The 26539-nt window shown below is 41.0% G+C and overlaps 1 protein-coding gene across 1 annotated transcript in view; it reads left to right on the forward strand.

Moving 5' to 3' along the window:
• LOC308090563 (ephrin type-B receptor 4a-like) overlaps positions 1-26539 on the forward strand; it is a 99454-nt gene that overhangs the window by 31257 nt on the left and 41658 nt on the right. Inside the window, 5 exon segments of the mRNA XM_080435787.1 lie at positions 10645-10715; positions 14881-15162; positions 22313-22426; positions 22964-23131; positions 23133-23241. Coding sequence (XP_080291913.1) covers positions 10645-10715; positions 14881-15162; positions 22313-22426; positions 22964-23131; positions 23133-23241 — 744 coding nt within the window.

Raw genomic sequence — 26539 nt, forward strand, 5'->3', positions numbered from 1 at the left:
TAGAGAAATGTAAAAAGAATATATAAAACTAATGTTTTGAGCTTGTTTATCTGCTACTTTTGCTACTTTTGAATATGAATCAGGTTTGATCAAGAGGTTTCCACAGAGACGATTTGTACATTCAGCCCAGGAGGATTCTCTGCCTGCTGTGCACCTAGACGCCAGCGCCTTGCCTTAATATGTAATGCCTCACACCAACAATATGGGAGAGAGAGAGAGCAGTGATTAGTGAACCCAGGCAGCTGTTGTTGCCGTGACGATTATCAAAGCATTTCTTCTTTCTAGCTGGATGCAGTCAAGTTGTTGTTGCTCTCAGAGAGGAGAGCTCAATAAATCTCATGTCACGCTCATGACAAAACTTATTGCATTATTCTTATTGTGAATAAGCAGTGGTGGAAGAAGTACTCAAGATATTTTACTTAAGTAGCAATACCACGATGTAGAAATACTCCGCTACAATAAAAGGCCTGGTGTTCCAAATACTACTTGAATAAAAGTACAAAAGTATTTTTATCAAAATATACTTAAAGTACCTAAAGTAAAAGTGCTAGAATGTTTGAAAATAGCCTAGGTATAAAATAGGGCTAAAGTGGTAAATGTATCTTTTATAATGTAATAATTTATATCTGCAAAGTAACAAGTAACTAAAGTTGTCAAACAACAAGTTGTCAAAAAAAGTAGTGGAGTAAAAGTACAATATTTGCCTCTGAGATGTAGTGGAGTAGAAGTAACTGTATTGGAAATTGGAGTACAGTACTTAAGTAAATGTACTTAGTTACTTTCCACCACTGTGAATAAGTACATTTAACAGTATGTACTTTTATACTTGAGTAAAGAATATGAAGCTAATTTGCAGCTTCTTCCGCCACCTCTGAACACACGGTGGTAGCCTGGGTGGTATATCTATTTTTCATACCTTCCTGACATTTTATCTGGTTCTACAGCATGGTATGAATATGACCATATTTCTGTTGAAATAAAAAGTAACATGGGAGCCGCCAGAGACACAAGTCATGGCATGACGTTGTCTAGCCTACAATGCAGTGTCTAAAGGTTTAAATATCACCATGGCCCACACATAGAATAATGAATAGGTAAGGTAGGTGTCACTGTCGGGCTTGTATCTCCATATTTCAACTTTTTTCTTTCTTTTCCGTAAATTAATGCCCTACTTCGTCCGTACTACAGTGTCACACGAAAGTAGCAAAAATAGCCGATCTACAAGCCGCGTTGTGAGATTGTAGATCGGCAATTTTTGCCATTGAAAAAAACCTTGAAAGTTTTAATGAATAAAACGTAATTGTGTCCAATCTGCAATACAATATAACTTGTACAATCTGTATGGTATATAACTTGTACAATCTGTATGGTAGAGTATGATAATACAATCTAACGTATACAATTGGGGTGGTTGTATTTTGTCTCCCTGCTCTTCTATTGAGACATTTAGACGGTGTCAAAGGTCATGTCTCACCTAGACACAGGATCTGACAACGTTTTTACCATCAGGTCAAGATTCAATTTATCCCCTGAGCAAGGCAGGCAGGCTCTATTAGCTCAATGGTAAAAAATCACACCCAGTGTGAAGTGAGCGGTGTTATTTAGAAACAACAGTGGTCATCACAGTGATGGAAGCTCACTTTTTTTAAAAGATTATTTTTTTGAAGTGCGTGGTGCTACTTATAGGTTATTATTTCATCATGCGTCTCGCTAGCCAATCAAAGCAAAGGGTCTGAATAGAGTCAGCCAATCACGGTACGGCGAAAAGGGTGTGAATAGAGTCAGCCAATCACAGTACAGGGAAAGACGAATTCCCAACCCCACTTATAGGAGCGGCTACACCGCTCAAAAATGTCAGCACTTGCTGAAGTAAACCGGGTTCAAATCCAGGGTAGAAGAGGAAAGTTACATAGTAGTAACAAGTAACGGTTTTCTGGACAGCCACCATAGATTCAGCCCACCTCGCTGAAGGGAAGGACCCTCGTCCTCGGTGGTGACACTTGTTGCCGGGGCGATAGATAGTGGATAGTGACACATTGGGTGGGCGGGCTGAAGAGCAGAGATGATGTGGTGTGGGGGGCTTTGGGTGACAGACTGGTGGCAGCTGAATATTATCACCTCTAGAATAATAAGTCCTCTCAAAATAACACTCATAGGTTTATGATTCAATGTCTAGACATATTTATAATCGAGTCACTTATATAGAGCAAGAATGGCCATCCAATTATTTCGTATTATTCTGTTGGGTATCCATTCCATAGTTTGTATATCAGTTTAAAAGAAAGAGCATCTGTATTTGTTAAAATCATATATTTGGGCTTTCTAAATACTATTGGGTGTATTATACATACATTGATAGCACCTGTGCCCACAGTGCAGAACAATTCTTTTTTTTTTCTTCTTTTTTTTCAATATCAAATCAATATTCTTCTCCTGGTTTTCATCAATCCAAACGGGTATTAACCAGTGTGCCTGAAAGCCCTGCACAGAGAGCACAATCTTCAGTGTTCATTGATCCATTTATAACTCAGAGAGTTCACACATCAGAGTTAAATTAACTGAGGTGTGTTCTAGATTCTAGCCATTAAAACAACGTCACACTCACAAATTATGTCGATAATGATCAAGAATCAAGAAGGTCATTTTCTCGAGTTAGCTGGGGACATGTGTTCAGCTTCTCTCAACTTTTTTCTCACTTAACTTAAAACTGAATCAAGAAGTTTTATTTGTCCCCTAAGTGCCCTATAAGGTCTGCAATACTGTGCAACATCAATATAACAACGGTAATAATAAAGCCAAAGTAATATGCTGAGAAAAGTATACCAACATACCTTGTACTATGGCAGCAATAGCAACATCAACATACCACAACAACAATAAAAGTAATGCTCAATAAAGTCATAGCCATGTGTACATGATTATTGGCCAATTAGATTGAATGAATAGCTTCATTGTGTCTTGGAGTTGATGGGATGCTGTATACGATCGAGTGGAAAGTAATATTATATACTAACAAACAGTAGTGTAAAGTAACTAAGTACATTTACTCAAGTACTGCACTTGAGTACAATTTTGAGGTAATTTTACTTTAGTAGAGTATTTCCAATTTTCTGTACTTTTGCTTCTACTCCACTACATTTCAGAGGCAATATTGTACTTTTAATCCACTACAATTATTTGAAAACTTTAGTTACTAGTTACTTTGTACATTTTGATTATTATTACAAAACGTATATTACCAGCCCTATATAAATGTTGGCCATTTGAACATAGGCAAAGAAAGCTCACAATGCGTCGCGATGCGTACTTTCTATTTTTGGTACTTTTAAGTACATTTTGATACCAATACTTTTGTACTTTTATTCAAGTAGATTTTGAATTCCAGACTTTTACTTGTTTTCTACATTGCCGTATTGATGCTTTTACTTACGTAAAGATTTTGAGTGCTTTTTTCCACCACTGCTAACAAACTTTTTACACAAACTTTTCCTTTATCTCCTCCCTAACCTCAATGTTGTTGCACTGCTTGTTCAATTAGGACAGTGCCAGCATTGCAGGAACACAGCTCCAGCAGAGCCTATATTTGTAAAGCCTACTGTTTGGGACGAAGCCAAGCACAGGCCTTTGAGCCCAGACGCTGCTCAGCTTCCCAAGGTGTTTCAAACACAATCATTATATAATTGTTGGAAACTTTGATTTAGCCTTGATTATGGCTTCTGTTCCTCCAGTCACCTGCCTCCCTTATAGCTGGAGCTGTATGTCTGCAATTTTCCACCGGTGGGTGGTCTCTCTCTCTCTCTCAACTGGTGGAAGAAATACTGAGATTTTGTTTTACCCAAAATAAAATACTCAAACGTACTCTGTTGCAAGTAAAAAAGGCCTTCATTCATTTTACTTGGGTAAAATTATGAAAGTATTTGGATCTAAATCTACTTACAGAACCAAAATCTTACTCAAATTTCCCAAATATTTCATAAAAAGAAAAAGAAAAAGGGGGGTGAGACAATGGATATTTTTTTGTTTAAGCCAATAATTTGATGACCAGCGGACCGGTAGGCAGCGGTTCCTGTAGGAGACACAAAGGAGACTCTTTGTGTCTCCTACCGGAACCGCTGCCGGTCATCAAATTATTGTCTTAGGAATGAGACAAAAAACAAAAAAAATATCCATGAATTCAAGTCTCCATGGGGAGACTAATCGATAGAAAAAAAGTCATTTTGGGGGTGAACTATCCCTTTGAGTTTAAGAGGCTAACAATATTTGCCTCTGAGATGTAGCGGAGTAGAAGTATATAAAGCATCCAAATACTCAAAGTAAAAGTACGGTAACCTAAAATCTGTTTGTTAAGTACAGTACTTGAGTCAATGTACTTAGTATACTTCCCCCGGGTGGGTGGGTGGCCTCCCTTCGGTGGTATCAAAGGCAGGGGAAACGGCTCCCCGGCTTCCTTTTTAAAACGGGCTTAACGTCTGAAAGACAAGGCCGTGCATGTACCATAATGGTACTGTACACATAATGGTACTGTACTGTACACGGGCTCTATACGGCAGGCTGGAGGAAAAAAAAAAAAACTTCAACCTCGTGTGTGTATCCTGCCTCATAAAACATAATGATAGGGGTGGGATGAAAGCGTGTACACACACACACACACACTCACACACGCTGTATAAACACAACATTTGCCGGCAGCTATCTTGGGGAGGGGGGGGGGGGGGTTCTTTCCGTTTCGGCCTCAGTGGCGACACAAGCAGGTGTGACACAGAGAGAGAAAGAGAGAGAGAGAGAGAGAGAGAGAGAGGTGGAAAGTAGCTAAGTACATTTACTCAAGTGCTTTACTTAAAGGTAGGGTAAGTGATTTGCTTTGGTTAAAATAAGTTAAATAGCTCTATATTCTGATGGTACTCATTGCTATAGAGTGTTTGTTCAGTAACAGGAGTCTCCTTGTCTCTCCACCTCTTTATTAAACAGAAAATGCATTTTCGTTTCAGTTTCAGTTTCATTTCCAATTTTATCCAACCAGGACAGAGAACTCAATCAGGATACAGATTAAACAAGTGAAATTGGAAGTGATGACACTAAGAAATGAGCAGACAAAATTGGAACTGGAACACTATACAAATTAAGCTTGAAAATGGGTACTTTCTCCTGATTGGCTGAGATTTTGACACCTACCGGAAAATGTATTTTTTTTATTAAAGAGCTGGAGAGACAGGGAGACATCTGTTACTGAAAAAACACTCTATAGCAATGATTACTATCAGAATATAGTGTTTTAACCAAAAAATATCACTTACCCTACCTTTAAGTACAATTTTGAGGTATTTTTTTTACTTTACTAGTATTTCCAGTTTTCAGTACTTTTACTTCTACTCCACTACATCTCAGAGGAAAATATTGTACTTTTACTCCACTACAATTATTTGAAAACATTAGTTACTTTGCAGAGAGAAATTATGATATTATAAAACAGACATTAACCACTTTAGCCCTATTTTATACCTAGGCTATTTGAAAATAGCCGATCTACAAGCTCACAACGCGTCGCATTGCGACACGTTGTGGGCTTGTAGATCTGCTATTTTCAAACATTTCAGTACTTTTACTTTTGGTACTTTACTAAAGTACAGTTTGAACACAGAACTTTTACTTGTAACAAGAGTATTTTTATATTATTGCTACTTTTACTTAAGTCAAATATCTGAGTACTTCTTCCACCACTGGCGAGAGAGAGAGACAGAGAGACATGGTCTCATCACGGTGGTGGGTTTTTGAGATACAGGTGTTACACCGACCGGGGAGGTTTGTTTTGGTTTTGTTTTGTTTGTTAGTTATTTAGTTCTCCTCTGTGCTTATTGCTTATTGCTTCTTGCTTTTTCGTTTAACTCAAAGTGGAGATAATTGTGTTTTGTTTGGGTTCCTTTTGGTCGGACGCAGTGCGTGTGCTGATTTTATAAGAGGCTTAGTATATGCTGCCTTACAAAGCCTCAAAGTTGCAGTACAACTTCTACACAAAGAATCAAACTGATTAAAAAGAAAAGTGTTTCAACTGACCAGCCGCATGGCTTATCGGTTTATACGTGATATTGCACTTAATTGTGTATCTCCTGTTCATGAGGTCAGTGTTTGTTTATCCCCCCAAAATCATGAAGGCTGTTTTCACCGTTTTGAGACAAATAAACAAGTCAAGGTATCCAAAATGTTAGTTATTGCACAAACTGGTCATAACCATAGAGTTAAAAATAATAGAGAGGGCACCGGATATCGCCTCCCATCCACTTGTATTGAGTTGCTCACCCAGCGCATGGGCCTAATTGAACCCTTCTTCCGGGTTGGAAACGTATTGGAAAATGTGATGGGCACGGCCTATTTGGGTCCTCAGTGACTGACACTGGAGCACCATGGGCTCGTACATATACATTGGCCACACCTGCAATACCTGAAATGGCCAGCATGTCCATTTGGCTTCAATGAAACCACTGGGTTCTGGGGGCTTGGTCATAACCAAAGACTATGGAAATACCCAATGGTTCCTTCCTGGGTGGCAGTGGCTCAGGGGTAGAGCGGCCGGATGGGAACCGTGAGGTTCCCAGTTCGATCCCGGGCTCCCCCAGAGTTAGTGTCGAAGTGTCCTTGAGCAAGGCGCTGAACCCCTAATTGCTCCCGATGAGCAGGTTGGTGCCTTTCATGGTTTCCTCCGCCATCGGTGTCTGAATGTGTGTGTGAATGGGTGAATGTAATGCACAATCTATGTAAAGCACTATATAAATGCACCATTTACCATTTATTTACCATTTAACCAAAGACTATAGAAATACCCAATTTTGCTTGGCACTCGGCATCAAGTATTGGATTTGGCGGGGAAGACCCTGTATCATACTAGCGTCATGTCCAGGGGGGGGGGGGGGGGGTGTACTTGTACATCATGGGGAATGTACTTGTAAATCATGTCCAGGAGGATCACTGTACTTTTATGTCAAGCCGCCTCATGCTACAGAAACAGGATCTATAAGCTCCTGCCCTATGGGCCACAATAGCTCAGGAAGGCTTACTTGAGGACATGTCCCTCCTTCTTTTTCTATTTTTCCAATACCTAATTTATACCCCGTCGTATGACACCGAAAATAGCCAATCTATAAGCTCTCCAAACGTCGCTTCCGCCACGCACTGTGAACTTATAATATAGATCGTCCATTTTTTGGCTGTGCAACACCATCGTACGAAGTAGTATAAAAATCAGACTTTAAGTGTCTGTGTGTGTTCTTCATCATGGACTGTGGCCTCTGCCTTGGCGTGTCTGGGTATAAAAGAACCCAGAACCTCTGGGAATAGCCACGGTACAAAGTATGACCTCCCCAGGGACGGGGTGGTCTGTACAGCATGACCTCCCCAGGGATGGGGTGTTGGGAGACAGTGTGTTCGGTACATGTTGTTCTCATGTAACAGTTCCGCTAGACAATAATATTTCGATCCGGCCGGGTCAGCTGGCTAACTACTTATGCTCTACTCATCGTGGATTGATAAAGATGATTTGTGAAACCATTGGATAATAAATTTGTGTAATTATGAAGTAAAGACACAAAAAATCTATTATTTGACCCACAATATTGATTTTATTCGTTCTGTTTCCAAGGCAATGTTAACGACAGTCTCTGCCATTTCAGACGGTAATACTGTCAGTGGTTCCAGACCTGTAAGGATCCATTTTTGGTTCCTAACTATCAATAGTTCAGCTGGGGACCCCTGGGGGTCCCCGGACCACACTTTGAGAAGCTCTACTGTAAGTGCTGATGCCGGGGTAGGCTGTCAGAGGAGATGGAGTGGGGTGCAGGTGGGCAACATGTGTGTAGGGGGCCGGGGGATGCCAAAATTAACCACACAGCCTTCTGGAAGGTTGTCACGGGTGCAAATTCAAGGGCACATTTGGGGATGTGCTCCACTCCAACATCCGTGCCGGGCGCTCACACGCACACACATACACACACACACGCACAAGCATGTGCATGTGCATGTGCATGTGCATGTGCATGTGCATGTGCATGTGCATGTGCATGTGCATGCGCACACACACACACACACACACACACACACACACACGCACACGCACACGCACACACACAAGCCTGTACCTTGATCACTACACAAAGGCTACCTACATATATCAAATCCCATGTGTGTGTGTGTGTGTGTGTGTGTGTGTGTGTGTGTGTGTGTGTGTGTGTGTGTGTGTGTGTGTGTGTGTGTGTGTGTGTGTGTGTGTGTGTGTGTGTGTGTGTGTGTGTGTGTGTGTGTGTGTGTGTGTGTGTGTGTGTGTGTGTGTGTGTGTACCGTAGAAGCAGGACTAGCAGAGCCCCATGCACACACACACAGCTCCAGCAGGTGATGTAGCTTAAGGGAGGAGCAGGACTCTTTAAAACACCACTTTGAACCTGCAGCCTGCCTATTTTGGTGGGGCGTGTCAGTGGCAAAGAAATAGCCAAACTAGCAGATCTACAAGCTCACTACCTGTCGCGTTGTGATACGTTGTGAGCTTGTAGATCTGCTGGTTTTGCTATTCGTCATACAATGAGGTAAACATTAAACAAAAAGTTCAGGAATTTGTGTTTGGTAAATTGATTCTTATTGTTGTGCCCCATACAGTACAGTCAACATTAACAGCAGAATAAGCTTTTTTGCATTGGCCGAGATTTCATGGGCACAACCCACAAATAAATGCATGTTCTTTACGAATGGGGCTCCATTTAAAAGGCAAATAAACAGGCTTGCCAAAAGTAAGAAAGTTATTGCTTAAAAAGCATTGTTACACAACAGAGAAATTATCCTCCAAACACACATTCCCGAACTTTGTTGTTATATGTTTATATAGGGCTTAAGTGGTTGGGTGGACAGTTTTCTGATATGATTGAAACCCTCATCTGTTCACTCAGTGTTAAACACCATACATGTATAAGAATGCATGCAGAGAGTGTGGGGAGCAGCAGTGATATATTTCACAGGGCAAGAAATCATTTTTGACTCTTTAACTTGTGTGTGTGTGTGTGTGTGTGTGTGTGTGTGTGTGTGTGTGTGTGTGTGTGTGTGTGTGTGTGTGTGTGTGTGTGTGTGTGTGTGTGTGTGTGTGTGTGTGTGTGTGTGTGTGTGTGTGTGTGTGTGTGTGCGTGCGTGCGTGCGTGCGTGCGTGCGTGCGTGCGTGCGTGCGTGCGTGCGTGCGTGCTTTGGTCAAGAAGAGGGTGTGGTGGGCTAGTTTGGCCCACAGCCCAGGCTCCACAAAGCTAACACAGAAAGAAAAAGAAATCAATTCATTTGTAATCACAGCTCAACAGTCTGGTCTGTCTTGCGAGGGGATTTCACGCTTTGGTGGTGCCTGTGTAAAAAAAACTCCTACAAAATGTCCACCTCCATTCAAATCGTACCTTCATTAATTACACACAAGAAGGAATGATAATAATAAACAGTGCAAACACAATGTTTGTTGGCGTGTCAGCGGACGCTTCGCTAGAACAATACCTGACAAAAAGACATTGTTTTTGCATCGAGTAGAGGCTGTCTCCTCCTCATGCTCGATTAGCTAATCCATTACTCGTCGGTCGGTTTAGCTCACCCGACCAAGACTTTGTTAGTTGATTAGCTTAGATGTTTTTTTATGCTCCTATTCCTGTTTAAATCTAAATATAAGCCTCTAAGTCAATAAGTTTCATTCAATTAGCTAGTAGCTATTGTGAAATCAAATCAGCATTATGTTCATCAGTGTGGTAAAGTGACTAAGTACATTTACTCAAGTACTGTACTTAAGTACAAGTTTGAGGTAATTTTACTTTACTGGAGTATTTCCAATTTTCAGTACTTCTACTTCTACTTCACTATATCTCAAAGGCAAATATTGTACTTGTAATCCACTACAATGATTTGAAAACTTAAGTTACAAGTTACTTTGTAGATTTTGATTATTATTAATAAACATATAGTAACCACTTCAACCCTATATACTGTACATTTCGGCCATTTGAAAATAGCAGATCTACAAGTAAATCGGCAATTTTTTAAGTACATTTGATTTTTGACCAATACTTTAGTACTTTTACTCAAGTACATTTTTCATTCCAGACTTTTGCTTGTAACAGAGTATTTCTACATTGCAGTATTGATACTTTTACTTAAGTAAAACAATGTAGTACTTTTTCCACCACTGATAGCTACAGTAGTAGCTATTGTGAAATCAAATCAGCATTATGTTCAGTTTCTCATATCCTGAAAGGGCTGCTTCTCTGCATGATTGAATTCTGCAAAGCACAATTTTATAGATTTGTTGATTTAAAGTCAACAAATGCCTAATTCCATTTAGTCGAGGGTTTTAGGGCTTTGTACTTATTATTTTATTTATAGTACGACTGGGACTAAATGTTGCAACGCAGCAAACTGTGTGTTTGCAATCTGAAGAAAGATACATAAGCTATGTAATGTAATACACGTACTGTTTACTTTTGTTTCTTAAAAACCTTTGCAAAGAGATTTGAATATAGAATTTGCGTCTCTAAGCTCCATGATAAATGTGTCTGTGGTTTGTGCTGCGCAAAGCTGAATGTGCAGTTTTTTTTTTCCCTACATTTTCCATGCATTAAGTTGGATCTTTGTGTCTTCTCTTCACAGAGGTTCTGATGAACACCAAAACGGAGACCTCGGACCTCAAATGGACCATCTACTCCCGTACAAAACCAGAGGTACGTGCAACAAACGTCTACCCCAACGTTGATCGTTAGTCGAACAAAGAAAATAATCCATAATCGATCATTTGACCCCTAATTTGGGCAGGTCGTTGTAGGCAAAAGGTTTCCAAAAAAATAAATAAATAACAGATCTACAAGATCACAGTGTGAGATTGAAGGTCGGTTATTTTCCCATACAAAGCATAAAATAGGGCTTGAGGTGGTTAATCGATTTCGTTGATCAAAAGAATATTTAGAATTCACGCTTCCGATTATTCAATTTATTGGAAAAAGTAATGGACTGAATAATAGCTTAGATGATCCACAGTTGCAGCTTCTACTGTCCGTTCCGTTCTCATCTACAGTATAGCAGTGGTTCTCAAACGTTTTATTTATTTTTATTTCTAAAATGGCAGATCTACAAGCTCACAGCGTGACACGCTGTGAGCTTGTAGATCTGCCATTTTCAAATTGCCAACGTATATAAATGGATAAAGTGGTTAAAATACATTTCGCTGGGGACCCCCTCAAGGACCACTTTGAGACCCACTGACTGCACTAAAACAAACCCACACACACACACACACACACACACACACACACACACACACACACACACACACACACACACACACACACACACACACACACACACACACACACACACACACACACACACACACACAGAGACCACTATAATAGACAGATGCTAAGGTTTGATGTTTACCTGACAATCCTAGTTTCTCTGAAGCGTCTAAATTGATTTATTTTCACTCTGTTTACGTGATGCATTTACTCTGCTGTGGGTTTGTTGACTGCATGGGGTTCGAGCCATTTAATCTGATCTCACACTCTTCAAGGCGTTCTGGATAAGAGCCTCTGCTAAATGCCTACAATTGTAAAATTGTAATGACTGAATATTTTCGGGGGGCACGGTGGCGCAGTCGGTAGCGCTGTCGCCTCACAGCTAGAAGGTCCTGGGTTCAATTCCCGCAGGCGACGCTGTGGGCGCTGGGGGCGTGTTCTCTCCTCCGCGTCATCAGTGCCCATACCCTGGGGTTGGCGAAAGGGCCTCTCTGTGTGGAGTTTGCATGTTCTCCCCGTGTCTCCTAGGGTAGGTACCCTCACAAAAACATGTAGTAATCCTGGTCACTATACTGCCTCCCCCTGGCCAGCCGGGGCGCCTGATGGAGGGGAAAGGAACTGGTTGGAATAACGTGTTCCTTCCACGCGCTACGTCCAACCAGGGAAACTCTCCCCTGTCAGGTGATAAGAAGGTCAGTTGGCTCTCATGCATTGAAGGAGGCATGAGCTCGGCCCTGGCCTCCCTAGGTTGGCAGAGGGAAGGTAGTGCCCAGGATTACATAGACAATTGGCACTGGGTGTAAAAAATAGGGGTTAAAAAATCGTGGGATAAAAATGTATAGAAAAAAAAATGACTGAATATTTTCCTCCTCTCTCCCAAAACTGTTTCGCTTCCACTTCAGGTGCCATTAAGCTTCTTTTTTTCTTCTTCCATTCGTATATATTCCGGTACATAAAATTACAGGGCAAATTGCGTGCAAATTAACGGAGCACCTGGATAGAAGGAAGGAAAAAAACGCAGAATACAAATTGCGTTTAGAAAAGAGCGCCTCATAATGTCCAAGACTGTTACTTTTCAGGATTTCAAATTCAAAAGCATCAAAAGTAGCAGATCTACAAGTTCAAAACGCGTCGCTTCACGCCACCTTTCTAGCTTGTAGATCTGCTACTTTTGATGTTTTTGTCTGACACTGTAGTGTGATCAAGTAGGGCGTTAATTTAAGAAGAAAAAAAACACAAACATTTTAAATGTGCAGATAAGAGGAGAGGTTTATGCCCGACCGTAACGATATAAAAAAAAAGTCATGGTTCTTGGAGTGGGAATTGCCTTGAAGCCGAGTGCACCTGGAGGCGTAGTGACCGAGGTATTGGTATACATACCCAACCCAAAGAACATCCATTACCTCTGGGTTTTTAATCTAGTGGAACTAAACAGATGCAAAGTGCTGACCGTGGCTCCTGCTGCTGCTGTTATTATGAGAATATACTCCAAACAAACCTGTGTGGTGGTGGGAGGTTATTTATCCCCTTCTTCTTTATCCAGTTAAGACCGGGAACGCATCTGTCATTTTAGATTTGAACCACGTTAATCATTATCTTATACTTTGGCTATTCAAAAATAGCTCATAGTGCTCATAGATATACAAGCTCATAGCGCCGCACTCGGTGCCGCGCTATGAGCTTGTATATCTGCTATTTTTTAATAGCCAAAGAAATCTTAAAATGACACAGATGCGTTCCCATGTTGAATGGGTTAAGGTAGAGCAGCATAAAAGCCTGGGAGTGCTTTGACATAAATGTATGTAAATGTGTGTGGAGAGGATACTGACACATGCGTCACATATGTGTCACATATATAAGCACATACTTATGGCCACGACATTCAAGAGATCTACACCAGTGGTTCTCAACGTTTGTAACTTGTAACTTGAAAGGGTACAAATGCCATTTGTAACACGTACTCTCTAAGTTAAATGAACTCTTGTAGATTTTGGGGGGCCCGTGGTCTAATGCATATCAAACTGGGGGGGGGGCTGGCTTCACCAGCCACAGTATAGCCAGGAGGCGGGGGTCACCTTGTGACGGAAAGTACACACCGGAGCTACACACACATAGGACACATACTGTACTGTAGGTGTAGGACACACGTACTGTACCTCCCATCACTCTACTGTGATGGATTTATACACACATACACGCACACACACGCACACACACGCACACATACGCACGCACACACACACACACACACACACACACACACACACACACACACACACACACACACACACACACACACACACACACACACACACACACACACACACACACACACACACACACACACACACACACACTCATCTGGTGATCCCCTCAGAAAGACATGCCAAACCCTGTATTATTTTTCTTAAAGGAGTCGTTCACCCAAAAAACTACTTATTTTCTATCAATTACACACCCCATGAAGCATTGAATTCATGGAGATGTTTTTGTTTTTGTCACATTCCTAAGACAATAATTTGATGACCGACGGAAAGATGCTAATGTATCCGGTAGGAGACTCAAAGGAGACTCCTACCGGAGAGACCGTCGGTCATCAAATGATTGGCTTAGGAAATGCGACAAAAACAAAATAATCTCCATGAATTCAATGCTTCATGGGGTGTGTAATTGATAGAAAATAAGTAATTTTTGGAGTGAACTACTCCTTCAATGCTGGCTTTCTGGTTGTTGTGCAGTAAAAAAAATCAATAATAAGAAACCGACACGTATCACTAATGCATATCATATACTGGTATAGCAACTTTAGCATTCAGAGATGTATTACAGGTACTGTAATGTTCTCTTTAAGTTGCAACTTGATATTATATATTATTTATCCACTGTGCAGTGAGAGGAGGACGAGGAGAACAACATTTATTATTGTTATTATATGATGTCATATACAGTGGTGTAAAGTAACTAAGTACATTTACATTTACTTGTACCTAAGTACAATTTTGAGGTACTTTTACTTTACTGGAGTATTTCCAGTTTTCAGTACTTTTACTTCTACTCCACTACATCTCAGAGGCAAATATTCTACTTTTACTCCACTACAATAATTTGAAAACTTTAGTTACTAGTTACTTTGCGGATATAAATTATTACATTATAAAACATACATTAACCACTTTAGCCCTATTTTATACCTAGGCTATTTGAAAATAGACGATCTACAAGCTCACCGTTGTGAGCTTGTAGATCTGCTATTTTCAAACATTTTAGTACTTTTTTTTATTTTTATAACTTTGTTTTTATTGAGGATACTTTGAAGACAGTTACATTTGTCACTTTATAAAATAACATTTTAGTACTTTTACTTGTGTTACTTTAAGTACATTTTGATACCAATACTTTTGTACTTTAAGTACATTTTGAATTCCGGACTTTTACTTGTAACGGAGTACTTCTTCTACATTGCAGTATTGATACTTTTACTTAAGTAAAACATTTCTATCCACTGCACAGTGGGAGGAGGTGAGCGGGCTGGACGAGGAGAACAACATATATTATTATTATTATTATATGATGTTATATATGTATCCACCACTAGTGGGAGGAGGTGAGCGGGCTGGACGAGGAGAACAACAGCGTGCGGACGTACCAGATCTGCCAGACGGACAGCGCCACCGCCCACTGGCTGCGTAGCGGCCTGATCGCCCGGCGGCAGGCCACCCAGGTGTACGTGGAGCTGAGGTTCACCATGATGGAGTGCTCCTCCAGAACCACGCACCACCGCAGCTGCAAGGAGACCTTCAACCTCTACTACTACCAGGCCGACTCCAACGAGGCCACAGACACACACCCGCCCTGGATGGAGAACCCCTACACCAAGGTATGTACAGTAGGAGAACCTATTAGAACCCTTACACCAAGGTATGTACAGTAGGAGAACCTATTCAGAACCCTTACGCCAAGGTATGTACTGTATGAGAACCTAAGAACTAGGGATGTTCGATATTGACTTTTTTACCGATATCCGATATACCGATATTGTCAAACTCCTAATTTCCGATACCGATGTCAACCGATACCGATATATATATTCACCAAAAGTCAACTAATTGCCAGGTAACAACATCGCATATCTAATAAAACCAAATAGCTATAATATCTAATAAATCTAACATATTACAGTGATTTTGTTTTCAATGAAGTGAGTCCCGGGACTCACAGGTGGTCATTTGAATGAGTCCCACTAATCTTAGACTAGATGTTGTCCTATTTGACAGTGCAGAAGCATAATGCTTTGATGCCTATAACATTAACGAGCGTCAACGAGTGTCAGCTGGACACAGACACACACTCCTGCCCTCTGCAGTGCTCTAATTTGAAAGTGACTGGAGTCTGTCTCATTTCTCTGCAAAAGCCCTTGAATATGATGGAATATGATTAAGGATTACTGTGATTCAGCGACCACAAACATGCATGTGTACTCACGTGGCTGCGCATGCATGCGCACTTGGCCACGCACGCGCAGTAAGGTCGAAAACTCCGGCTATTAACTCATTGAGTGCCATTAACGTGTTTCACGTGTTTTTACCACAATGGCGCAACGTGCCAATGACGTGTTTGACGTGTTTTTAAAAAAATTGTAAAAAATGAAAAACATGTTCAGAACCCAAGATATCATTATCTGAAGATTTGTAGCTCCATCCACTCCTTGTTTAACGTATAACTGAAAAAGGCTGTATCTCGCTTCCTAAGCACTTTTTTTTTACTTTGAAAAAAACTCTGGCACCAGGACAACATAATATAGAAATAATTATTGTTTATTCGTTTTTGTTCTTTTACATACTCATAGGTAGTACAATTGAGTGCCAGAATTGCCAAACGTTTTAAAAAAAATAAAAAATTCTGGCACTCAATGAGTTAAACGTCTCGAGTTTGGGTAAAGTGAAAAACGGGCGTCGGTGTTCTGTGCACATGCTGATGGTCAATGGCTGTGTGCAAATACAGATCAATTGCTCCAGCCACTGAGGAGAACCGGGCAGAAGAGATTTTGGGGACGCACGCACGCACACACAGAGCCACAGACAGAGCTTTGTAGAATGATAGGATGATGATTATAGAACCTATGGGGAGAGAGGGGGTGGAGGTTTGACCGACAGTCGGAGGTCTAGTCAGAAGCGCTTTTTAATACTTTTCATGGGTTCAATATGTGTAAAACTCACACACAGACGTAAAGGTTGTTCAATACCACTGATTTATTTAAGAACATAAAAAATGTACTAACGGAGATAGGAGGTTTGCGCCCGACAGCCACGAATAAGAGAATCCTTTCACGTTTCAAGTCGTCTTCATAACTGCTCCCTTTAGAAAGGCTCACACAATATTCTCAGAGGAGACATGAATGAGTGTCTCTCTGTTGTGGGATATATTGGAGAAGACTATGCTGAAATATATATTATTGATGGGTTTTGTAAAACTTGCAAGATTCATGTGATATAGCCAGAGGGCAGAATCCTCGTATCTATAAATGTTTTATGATTATGGATGGCTATACAGGTATTATGTGGAAGATGATGATTTATGTATGTCGGTTTGTATGTGTGTGGTATGGTTAAATGTTGTTTGTCTTGTATGCGAGTCATGTGTCGGTTTTTGTTAGGTGGTCATCTTTGAAAAACTAAACTAAAATGATTGAAAGAAAGAACCTGTTAGAACCCATACACCAAGGTATTAGAAGAACCTATTAGAACCTCTACACCAAGGTAGGTGTATTAGAATCCATACACAGAGGTATAGGAACCCGTACGCCAAGGTATTAGAAGAACCTATTAGAACCTCTACACCAAGGTAGGTGTATTAGAATCCGTACACAGAGGTATAGGAACCCGTACGCCAAGGTATTAGAAGAACCTATTAGAACCTCTACACCAAGGTAGGTGTATTAGAATGACTAAAATATCACTAAAACTACATGGAATTTTATTCAAAATAATAACTAAATTGCTGTCAAAATCAACACTGCGCCAAGATAATAGAACCCATACACCAAGGTAATAAGAACCTGAATCACAAATCCAAAAAAGGAACCAAATACTTGATAAATTGAAGAAAATAAGGCTCCAGGATGAGAAAGAGTAAAACTGTATTAAAAAATCTGTTCATCAAATCAAGTGTATTTATAGAACACATTGGGAAAACAACTTTCGTTGTGCCAAAGTGCTGTACAGAAGAATATAAACAGCACGACAGAATGACTGTCAATAATAAAACGGCATACAGAGGCATAATAGACAGTCGGTAATGGAAAACAAAATCCATAAGATAGAACCAAAGCAACATAGCAGGGGTTTCAAATGCTTGTGAATAGAACAGAGTCTGGAGCCGGGATTTAAAAGATTCAACAGAGGGGGGGGAATGCTGTTCCACAGTTTAGGTTTCCCAATCAGTGGGTCGGGACTCATTTTTTGGGGTGCCGACACATTTGTATGGGTCTCATTCAAGTGTTTTTTTTTTACTTGTCCCCTCAAATATAAATATATTTTTTTCAGAAATTAAAAAAGCATTTCAAACATTTATTTAACATAATTTCAAAAAGCTTGAAAGAAATTCCATGAAAACAAACAAAAATAAAAAAAGCCTTAAGAAGTACAGAAAATAGCCGACCTACAAGCTCACAACGCATCGAATTGCGACGCCTTGTGAGCTTGTAGGTCGGCTATTTTCACTAGCTTGGGTCCCCGGACAGACATAAAATTTCTCTTTTGGGTCTCGAGGCTTGCAACAGCCGAGGCGCGGTCACCTCCGAGCTTCAGTCTAGTTCTCAGGACGGCTAATATCCCCCCAATGTTTATGAAGTCCAACACAAAGTTTGAGCGGAAAAAAACGTTGTTTTCAGGAAGTAACGAATACAGGACCACTTGCATTACACTCTGTCTGAGAGGCTGCCTATTTATTTTTAATTTTTTTGTATTTATACAAATTTTTTTCGGAATGCAACCCAAACAAAATTAATGCATAAATTCATGGCTTCACAGAGTGAGCAATTGATTGTGAATAATTATTCCGTGAAGGCTCTTGACAGACGGATAGATCGTGCCAATTTACGTGCGTCACCTGCTCCCACATGGAAGGCATGGAGAATCAGAAGTGTCAAAATGTCAACAGATAAGAGAGGAGGTCACCATGGCTACACCGTCGCCTGCCTAACCTCGGCAATGCGATCGCTCCTCTCTCAATTATCTTCATATTCAGCTGGTTTTCCGTCATATGCAGCAGGGCTAGCTTTATACTCCATTAATGAGTTTCTCCTCATCCATATTTTTTGCTTGTTTAGAGCGCTGAGGTCACTAAGCTCACCGTGCAAAGGAAGGCAGGGTTATTGTACTGTTAGTTTAAAAAAAACCTGTTATTTTTCAGGATCTGTGTGCAGACCTTTGGCTATGTAATAAAAAAAAATACTGAAACTAACTCTAAAGAATTTAGGCCGGTTAAACACAGTGGTGGAAAAAGTACTCATCAATTTGTACTTAAGTAAAAGTATCAATACTGCAATGTAGAAATACTTTTACTTGAGTAAAAGTACAAAAGTATTGGTATGAAAATATACTTAAAGTACCAAAAGTAGAAAGTACTCATTATGCAGAATGTCCCATTTCACAACTTTTCAAATTTATAAGATGTATACAAAAATCTTTTGTAATAGCAGATCTACAAACTCACAATGCGTCGCATCGCGACACATTGTGAGCTTGTGGATCGGCTATTTTCAAATGGCCAAAATATATATAAGGCTGAAGTGGTTAATGTGTGTTTTGTAATAATAATCCAAATCTACAAAGTAACTAGTAACTAACGTTTTCTAATAATTGTAGTGGAGTAATAGTTTAATATTTGCCTGGAGTAGAAGTAAAACTACTGACAATTGCAGTATACTCCAGCAAAGTAAAAAATACCTCAAAAGTGTACTTAAGTACAGTACTTGAGTAAATGTACTTAGTTACTTTACACCACTGGTCAAACAAGTGAAAACACAAACATACACACACACACACACACACTGCGATGCAAGCATGAGCTCGTCAGTGCTGAGATGACATTGTGTATACTTGGTGTTTTGTTGTCCCGGGTCGATGCTCCAGAATAGAACGGAGGTGTGAAAGAGGTTGTCAACAGGTTTGTGACACCTTGGCTGTCTTGACACCTCCAGCTTGTCTCTGCACACACAGCTACTGAAAACAATGTGTGTGTTTAGAGGGCGTTAAGCCGCTCAATACAAGGGACACTAATGCAAACCATTCTACTTTGGGATTAGGCGTGAATTTCAGAGGTGTGAAGAAGGGTCACTAGATGCCATGTGGTAGTAGTAATAATAATACATTTTATTTGTGTAACACACTTGACATTTGTAAACAAATCTCAAAGTGCTAGCAGTAGTGTAAATGTAGTCGCCTCTCAAGAGGCAAATATTGTACTTTTTACTCCATTACAATTATTTGAAAACTTTAGTTACTTAGTAGATTTTGATTATTATTATTACAAAACATACATAATATTCACTCCAGCTCTATTTTATACTTTGGCTATTCAAAAACAGCCAATCTACAAACTTAGCTCACAATGCGTCATATTATAGATATCATCTATTTTCAAAATATCTTTTATACGTTTTCAAAAGTTCTGAAATTGTACATTGTGCATAATGAGCAATATACTTTTACTTTTTGTACTTTAAGTATATTTTTATTTTACTTAGACAAATATTGAATACAGGCCTTTTGTTTGCAACAGAGTATTTCTACTTTGTGGCATTGATACCTCTACTTTAAGTAAAACACGTGAGTAGCCAACTCTTTTCCATGCATTCCATCGAGTGTTTGAGGAGGTGTCAGCTGGAGTAATGGGCTGGTAACGACGTGGTCGTTTAGTATGAATAGCAGCCTTACATGTTGAGCGTTTAGCTGGCCTCCTGTTCACAGTCATTTGCATTGAGTGCTGCCGTTTGAAATGGGTGTTGAAAATCATTCAAACAGATTCCATTGCAGGGCCTGCCCCACGTTATTCTAAAATGACCATTTAAAAAAATACTCCGCCAAATGACTTTTCAGGCTGTCACTGGTTGCATACACATTTCAAATGGTGGAATATAAAATTCTGAGAGTTTTGGTAGAGTTTTTGGCATGCTACTCATTTGCTCCAGTCATCTCCATTGTTTACAACTCAGTCCAAGCTGTCTTAACCATCTGAACCCCAGCATGCCTATTCTGGGGGGAACGTTTGCCAAAAATAGCAGATGTACAAGCTCAAAACGCATTGCGTTGCAATGCGTTTTGAGCTTGTACAACTATTTTTGGTGAAGAGATTTGGTGTAGAAAAAGCAGCAGCAGAGTACAGTTGTAACTCGGTTTCACTAAGACTGGAGGGTTTAAGTGTATTTTTCTTGTGTTGATAGAATCAAACATACCATATTTTCATATTTTAGGAAGTCTTTAGCCTCGGTGCATAGAGCAGATCAGCAAATATGAGTGCTTTGATATAATACACTCCTTCTCAGGTACAAGCATAACCTTAGGAGTGACATAAATTAGCTTACATCTTTTGACAATAGTATCCAATATCTTTTTTTTCCCCCAGACAAGCTGACAGTCTTTTAACATTTCCATGCTAGGTGACATTTTTATAATGAGTAGTTTTTTGAGAAGGAGCGAGAGCTTTGTTTGACAGCACAGGTCTGCATCTGCACCTGCTCTCTCTGTCACCCTGTTGTCACTGACATAACATTAACCCTTTAAGACCGGAAACGCACCTGTGTCATTTTTAGATTTCTTTGGCTATTCAAAAATAGCAGATCTACAAGCTCATAGCGCGGCACTGAGTGCCGCGCTATGAGCTTGTAGATCTGCTATTTTTGAAAAATCGTGAAAATGTGTGCAAATCTTTGAATCTAATATTTTTAGAGCGAATATTTGTAACTCAAATATTTGCGTCTGGGGGGTCCCTGGAACAAAATATTTTGAGATGGGGGTCTGTGGCCAAATACGTATCATTTTGGGGGTCCTTGGCATGGAAAAGTTTGAGAACCACTGACAGCAGCATAGTTTGTTTTAAAAAAAAACTGTTAGGATTTAGAAGACATTTTGTAGAATCGGTCTCAGGTCTTAATGGGTTAAATAATGTCAGCATGTTCTCACCAGATCAACTTATACACAGACAAGCAGTGGATAGACAGACAGACAGACAGACAGACAGACAGACAGACAGATGCGTATTTTATTATTAGACTGCGTTTCTTTGTATGACAAACTGTCACTTATGACACATTCTCTTCAGTCTTTTACATTTTTGTTTTTTTTGTATTCTGGTGTATGGCAGACAGAAAAAGAAATAAGAACCAAGAACAGAGGTCAAACTACTGTAAGTGTACAGTTTAGCATATTCCAGATAAGGGCTTTCTTGTCATTATCAGATCGACTGCAGGAAGATAATTTTCCCTGTTTATGTTTATCATTCCTCACCAAATGTCAACCTTATGACATAATATTATGTCTCTGAGTGTCTGCCACTGCATAGAGACGCTGTAGAGTCTACAGTGTTGTATACCATTGGTTCTCAAAGTGGGGTCCGGGGACCCCCAGGGGTCCTTGAGGACGTTCCAGGGGGTCCCCAGCTAAATGATAGATAGTTAGGAACAAAAATGTACCCGTATGGGACTATGGGTCAGTAACTCAGAGAGTGTACAAATGTAATGGTTCCATTTGTACACTCTCTGAGTTAAATTAACATAGATTTTACAATATAAATTGGGGTCCCGGGGATAGAAATGCCATTAAATGGGGGTCTGTAGCCTTAATGTCAAACTGGGGGTCCTTGAAGTTAAAATGGTTGAAAATCACTGCTAGAGCTGTACAAATCTTCTCTTATGGGGGTCCTTGGCATATCTTTTCAAATGGGGGTCTGCAGGCTAATAAGTGCCAAGTTGGGGGGTCCCAGACCCATGTCTTTAACCCTGTGTGTTCCCTGGCCTCCTTGTCTTCCAGGTGGACACGGTGGCTGCAGACTTCCTGCTGAGGAAGGGCGGCGAGCGCAAATTCAACGTGAAGACGCTGCGCCTGGGACCCCTGACCAAGAGGGGCTTCTACCTGGCCTTCCAGGTAGGGATGCACAATGATCTATTATTTCACCTGGCCTTCCAGTTAGGGATGCACAATGATCCATTCTTTTCTAGAGAGGTTTCTACCTCTGGCCTTACAGGTAGGGATGCACAAGGATCCATTATTTTCTAGAGAGGTTTCTACCTCTGGCCTTCCAGGTAGGGATGCACAACGATCCATTATTTTACCTGGCCTTCCAGGTAGGGATGCACAATGATCCATTCTTCTCTTGGAGATTATTCTGTCGAATTATTTTTTGACTAATTAGGTTTAAACGCTTCAATATTTTGACGGATCAACGGAAACAATTGTAATCGATTAAAAAAAAAAAATTTGACTAACCTTACAACAGCTTACAACATGTCACGATAGATCTGCTATTTTCACTATAAAAAAACAATTTGAAGGAATGAAATCAAAACAAAAAATTCTGCCCCCAAAACAATATTTTTTAATTAATATTGATTATCAATATTTGTTGTTCTATGATCAATAAAATGTATTAGTTGTATTAACCGTCCCTCTCTTAACCTCCAGGCGCAGGGGGCCTGCATGGCTCTGCTGTCGGTCAGGGTGTTCTTCAAGAAGTGCCCCCCGCTGGTCAGCGCTCTGTCCTCCTTCCCGGAGACGGTGCCTCGCACCCTGGTTCAGGAGTCCCAGGGTGTGTGTGTGGAGCACGCCGCGCAGCAGGGGCCCCGCCCCCGGCCCCCCAAAACTGTTCTGCGGGGAGGACGGCCAGTGGGTGGGCCAGCCCACCACGTCCTGCGCCTGCACGCCCGGGTTCGAGCCCGCCGAGGGACACATGAGATGCACAGGTGAGGTCGATAGGTCACCATGCATTGGGGTTGAATGAGCGACTGGACAGTTTGGTGCTTTTTATTTTAGTTTTCTGGTTTGAAGCTATACACACGACAGACAGACAGACAGACAGACAGACAGACAGACAGACAGACAGACAGACACACACACTCGTACATTTGTATTTCTGTACTTTATTAATGCAATTTTTCCAATGTTTTTTATACCCTTTGTCCCTCAACAAGTACAGTAATATACACACACACACACACACACACACACACACACACACACACACACACACACACACACACACACACACACACAGAAGCATGCAGGCTGGGTCTAAACAATAAAACAATGGTGTAGTGTGAGGGTGGGGTCTTACAGTGTGAGGGGAAGTGGAGAGACGACGGTGGGAGGGGGGGGGGGGTTATGGTGGTATGACGGGAGGGGGGGGGGGCCAGCTGGTGAGTGGAGGGGACAGGCCCGAGGTCACGGGCGAGGTCAGCACAGCAGCGCTGCCCGGAAAAGGGTGGGATCACCCGACGGTCTCACCCGCTGCCGCACCACCACCAGCGGTACTGTATGTTTTGTTTTTTGAGGGGAGGAGGGGGGGTTCGGTTCTGCTTGTGGCACGCACTGCCGCTCCAACACTCTGGGAAGAACATCAAAGAGAGACGATAACGGAGGGAAAAACATGCAGGATGTTTTCCTCCTCCAGAGTAAAGCGGCCCGCCGCTAATTAGCCCAATTAAGCGGGGTTTTTTCGGGTGCACTCTGTGCGCTACGCAGACGTTGGACGGATGGAGGAACAACAGAGGTATGCGTGCAGGTACCGACAGCTGGGAGAGACATTATGCCTTCTATTTTTCCATACTTTAAAACTTCTACTCCGGTATAACATCTCAACTGCACATATTGTACTTTTTACTCCACAATAATTATATGACAACTTTAGTTGCGAGTTACTTTCCAGGTTTTTACTATTATTACAAAACCCCTTATTACAAAACCCCTATTCTATATTTCAGCTGTTAAAAATTATTATTATTTTGGATGCTTGTGTTGACACTGACGTGCAACAACATACATATCGTTTGCTGTCAGGCAGAAACCTCGTATCTATTTTTTAAGTAAATTAATGCTCTACTCGATCATACTACAGCGTCAAAAGCATCAAACGTAGCAGATCTATAAGCTCGAAACGCGGCGCGAAGCGACGTGTTTCGAGCTTGTAGATCTGCTACCTTTGCTATTTTTGAATTTTAATCCTGAAAAGTAACAGTTTTGGTTTCCACCCGACAGAGACGATATCAGGCTATAATATCCTCGCTTACGTTTGTAGTAGCTGTTTCTTTCAGTAAACAACCCAACATTTTCTAGTCTCCCAGCCTGCCTCTCGTAAAACCAAACCACTTCTATCTCCATTAGACGTCTATAAAGTAGGCGTTTCCATCCGTGGTCAAACCTAAATAGCAACAAAGGGACGCTTGCGTCACGTTCGGTACATTGCGGTGAATGTTGCCGATAGACAGAGTATGACGAGACCCAGCTCTAGCATTTGTGCCAAACAAAATGCAGAGAAGTGAGTCACAAGGCAAAGAGCTCACCATTATCAAACATTTAAAAGGGCATTGAACAGATGGACTGCTTCGCTACGTTCGGCGGATTTTTTTCTCACTCGCTGCACAGTTAGGAAAGCCTCCTATCTCCGTGCTCAAACGGGAGAAAACGACTCGCGGCTTCTGATTGGTCTGTAGGGGGCGGGGGGGGGGGGGGGGGGACCAGTGTTGTCCAATGTAAAACTCGAGTCACTTCCTGACTTGCCTACGTCATTTAAATACGAGTCAAATAGGAGGCTGTGCAGACTGATAAGCAAAGTGAGAAAAAGAAATCAGCCGAACGTAGTGAATCAGGCTGGATCTCAGGATATTGAACAGATGCATTACTCTGATTATTTAGACTTGAGTGAAAGTAGCAATCCCGCAAGGTAAACATACTCTCTTACAAGTGCAAGGGCCAAAAGCGAAGGCCTGTGTTCCAATTTTACTTGTGTAAAAGTACAAAAGTATTGGCATCAAAATATACTTACAGTACCAAAGTAACAGTACTCACATGTGTCAACATCTGTCACATTGACGTATGTTTTGTAATATCTATAATCTAATCTACCAAGTAACTAGTAAAGTTTTCAAATAATTGTAGTGGAGCAAAAAGTACAATATTTGTACTGGAGTAGAAGTGTAAGATATTGAAAGTACCTCAAAATTGTACTTAGAGCAGTTGAGTAAATGTACTTAGTTACTTTCCACCACTAAGACAGATGTCCTCGGTCGACTGGGTTGTTGTCTAAAGTTTATAATTAACTTTCTAACCAATCAGACTCGGATAAAGTTTATAATTAACTTTCTAACCAATCAAAACTCCTAGATAAACCTCCAGTGTATAGATGTTGGTGTCCTGCGGCTTCATAAAGGAATGTAGATGAGTTTGTAAATAAATAAATAAAAAAACAGAATATTTGAGATGTTTTTGAAGTAAAGATGTTGATATAAACACGGCGGCTTGCACGGTGGCCTCTCATCAAGTCATTTCAAGCCGTGAGACTCACTAACTATTAGCTAAAAGCCGTGGAGTTGCAGGCGATTCATTTGCATACGTAAGTGCTTGTTCAAACAGAACTGAACATAGCAGATGCGGGGCAGCGGCACACACACACACACACACACACACACACACACACACACACACACACACACACACACACACACACACACACACACACTTGATCGGCCGGATCCCCCACGCTGAAAGCGCCCTGTGTGTGTGTGTGTGTGTGTGTGTGTGTGTGTGTGTGTGTGTGTGTGTGTGTGTGTGTGTGTGTGTGCGAACATGCCAGTTTTATGCCGGTCTTATACTTGTTTGCGCATTGTGTAAAATAGCTGATCTACAAGGCACCCAATGTGTCGGGCTGCGATGCGTTGTGAGCGTATAGATCTAACAATTTTTTTGGCATACAACTGAGTGTATGTATTTTGTTGCAATGTTGTTTGTCTCAGAGCAAGGACACAATGGAAATAGGTCGCAAAACTTTCTTGTGTTTGTATCCTTGACGTTTCTCCGATGAACACCATGTTCATCTGAGAAACGTCAAGGATAGCATGGTAGCAAGGTAGCATGCATTCCTCTCTGTGTGTGTGTGTGTGTGTGTGGGGGTGTGTGTGTGTGTGTGTGTGTGTGTGTGTGTGTGTGTGTGTGTGTGTGTGTGTGTGTGTGTGTGTGTGTGTGTGTGTGTGTGTGTGTGTGTGTGTG

The sequence above is a fragment of the Gymnoscopelus braueri genome (assembly GCF_963280865.1).
Source record: "Gymnoscopelus braueri genome assembly, chromosome: 8".
Lineage (NCBI taxonomy): Eukaryota > Metazoa > Chordata > Actinopteri > Myctophiformes > Myctophidae > Gymnoscopelus > Gymnoscopelus braueri.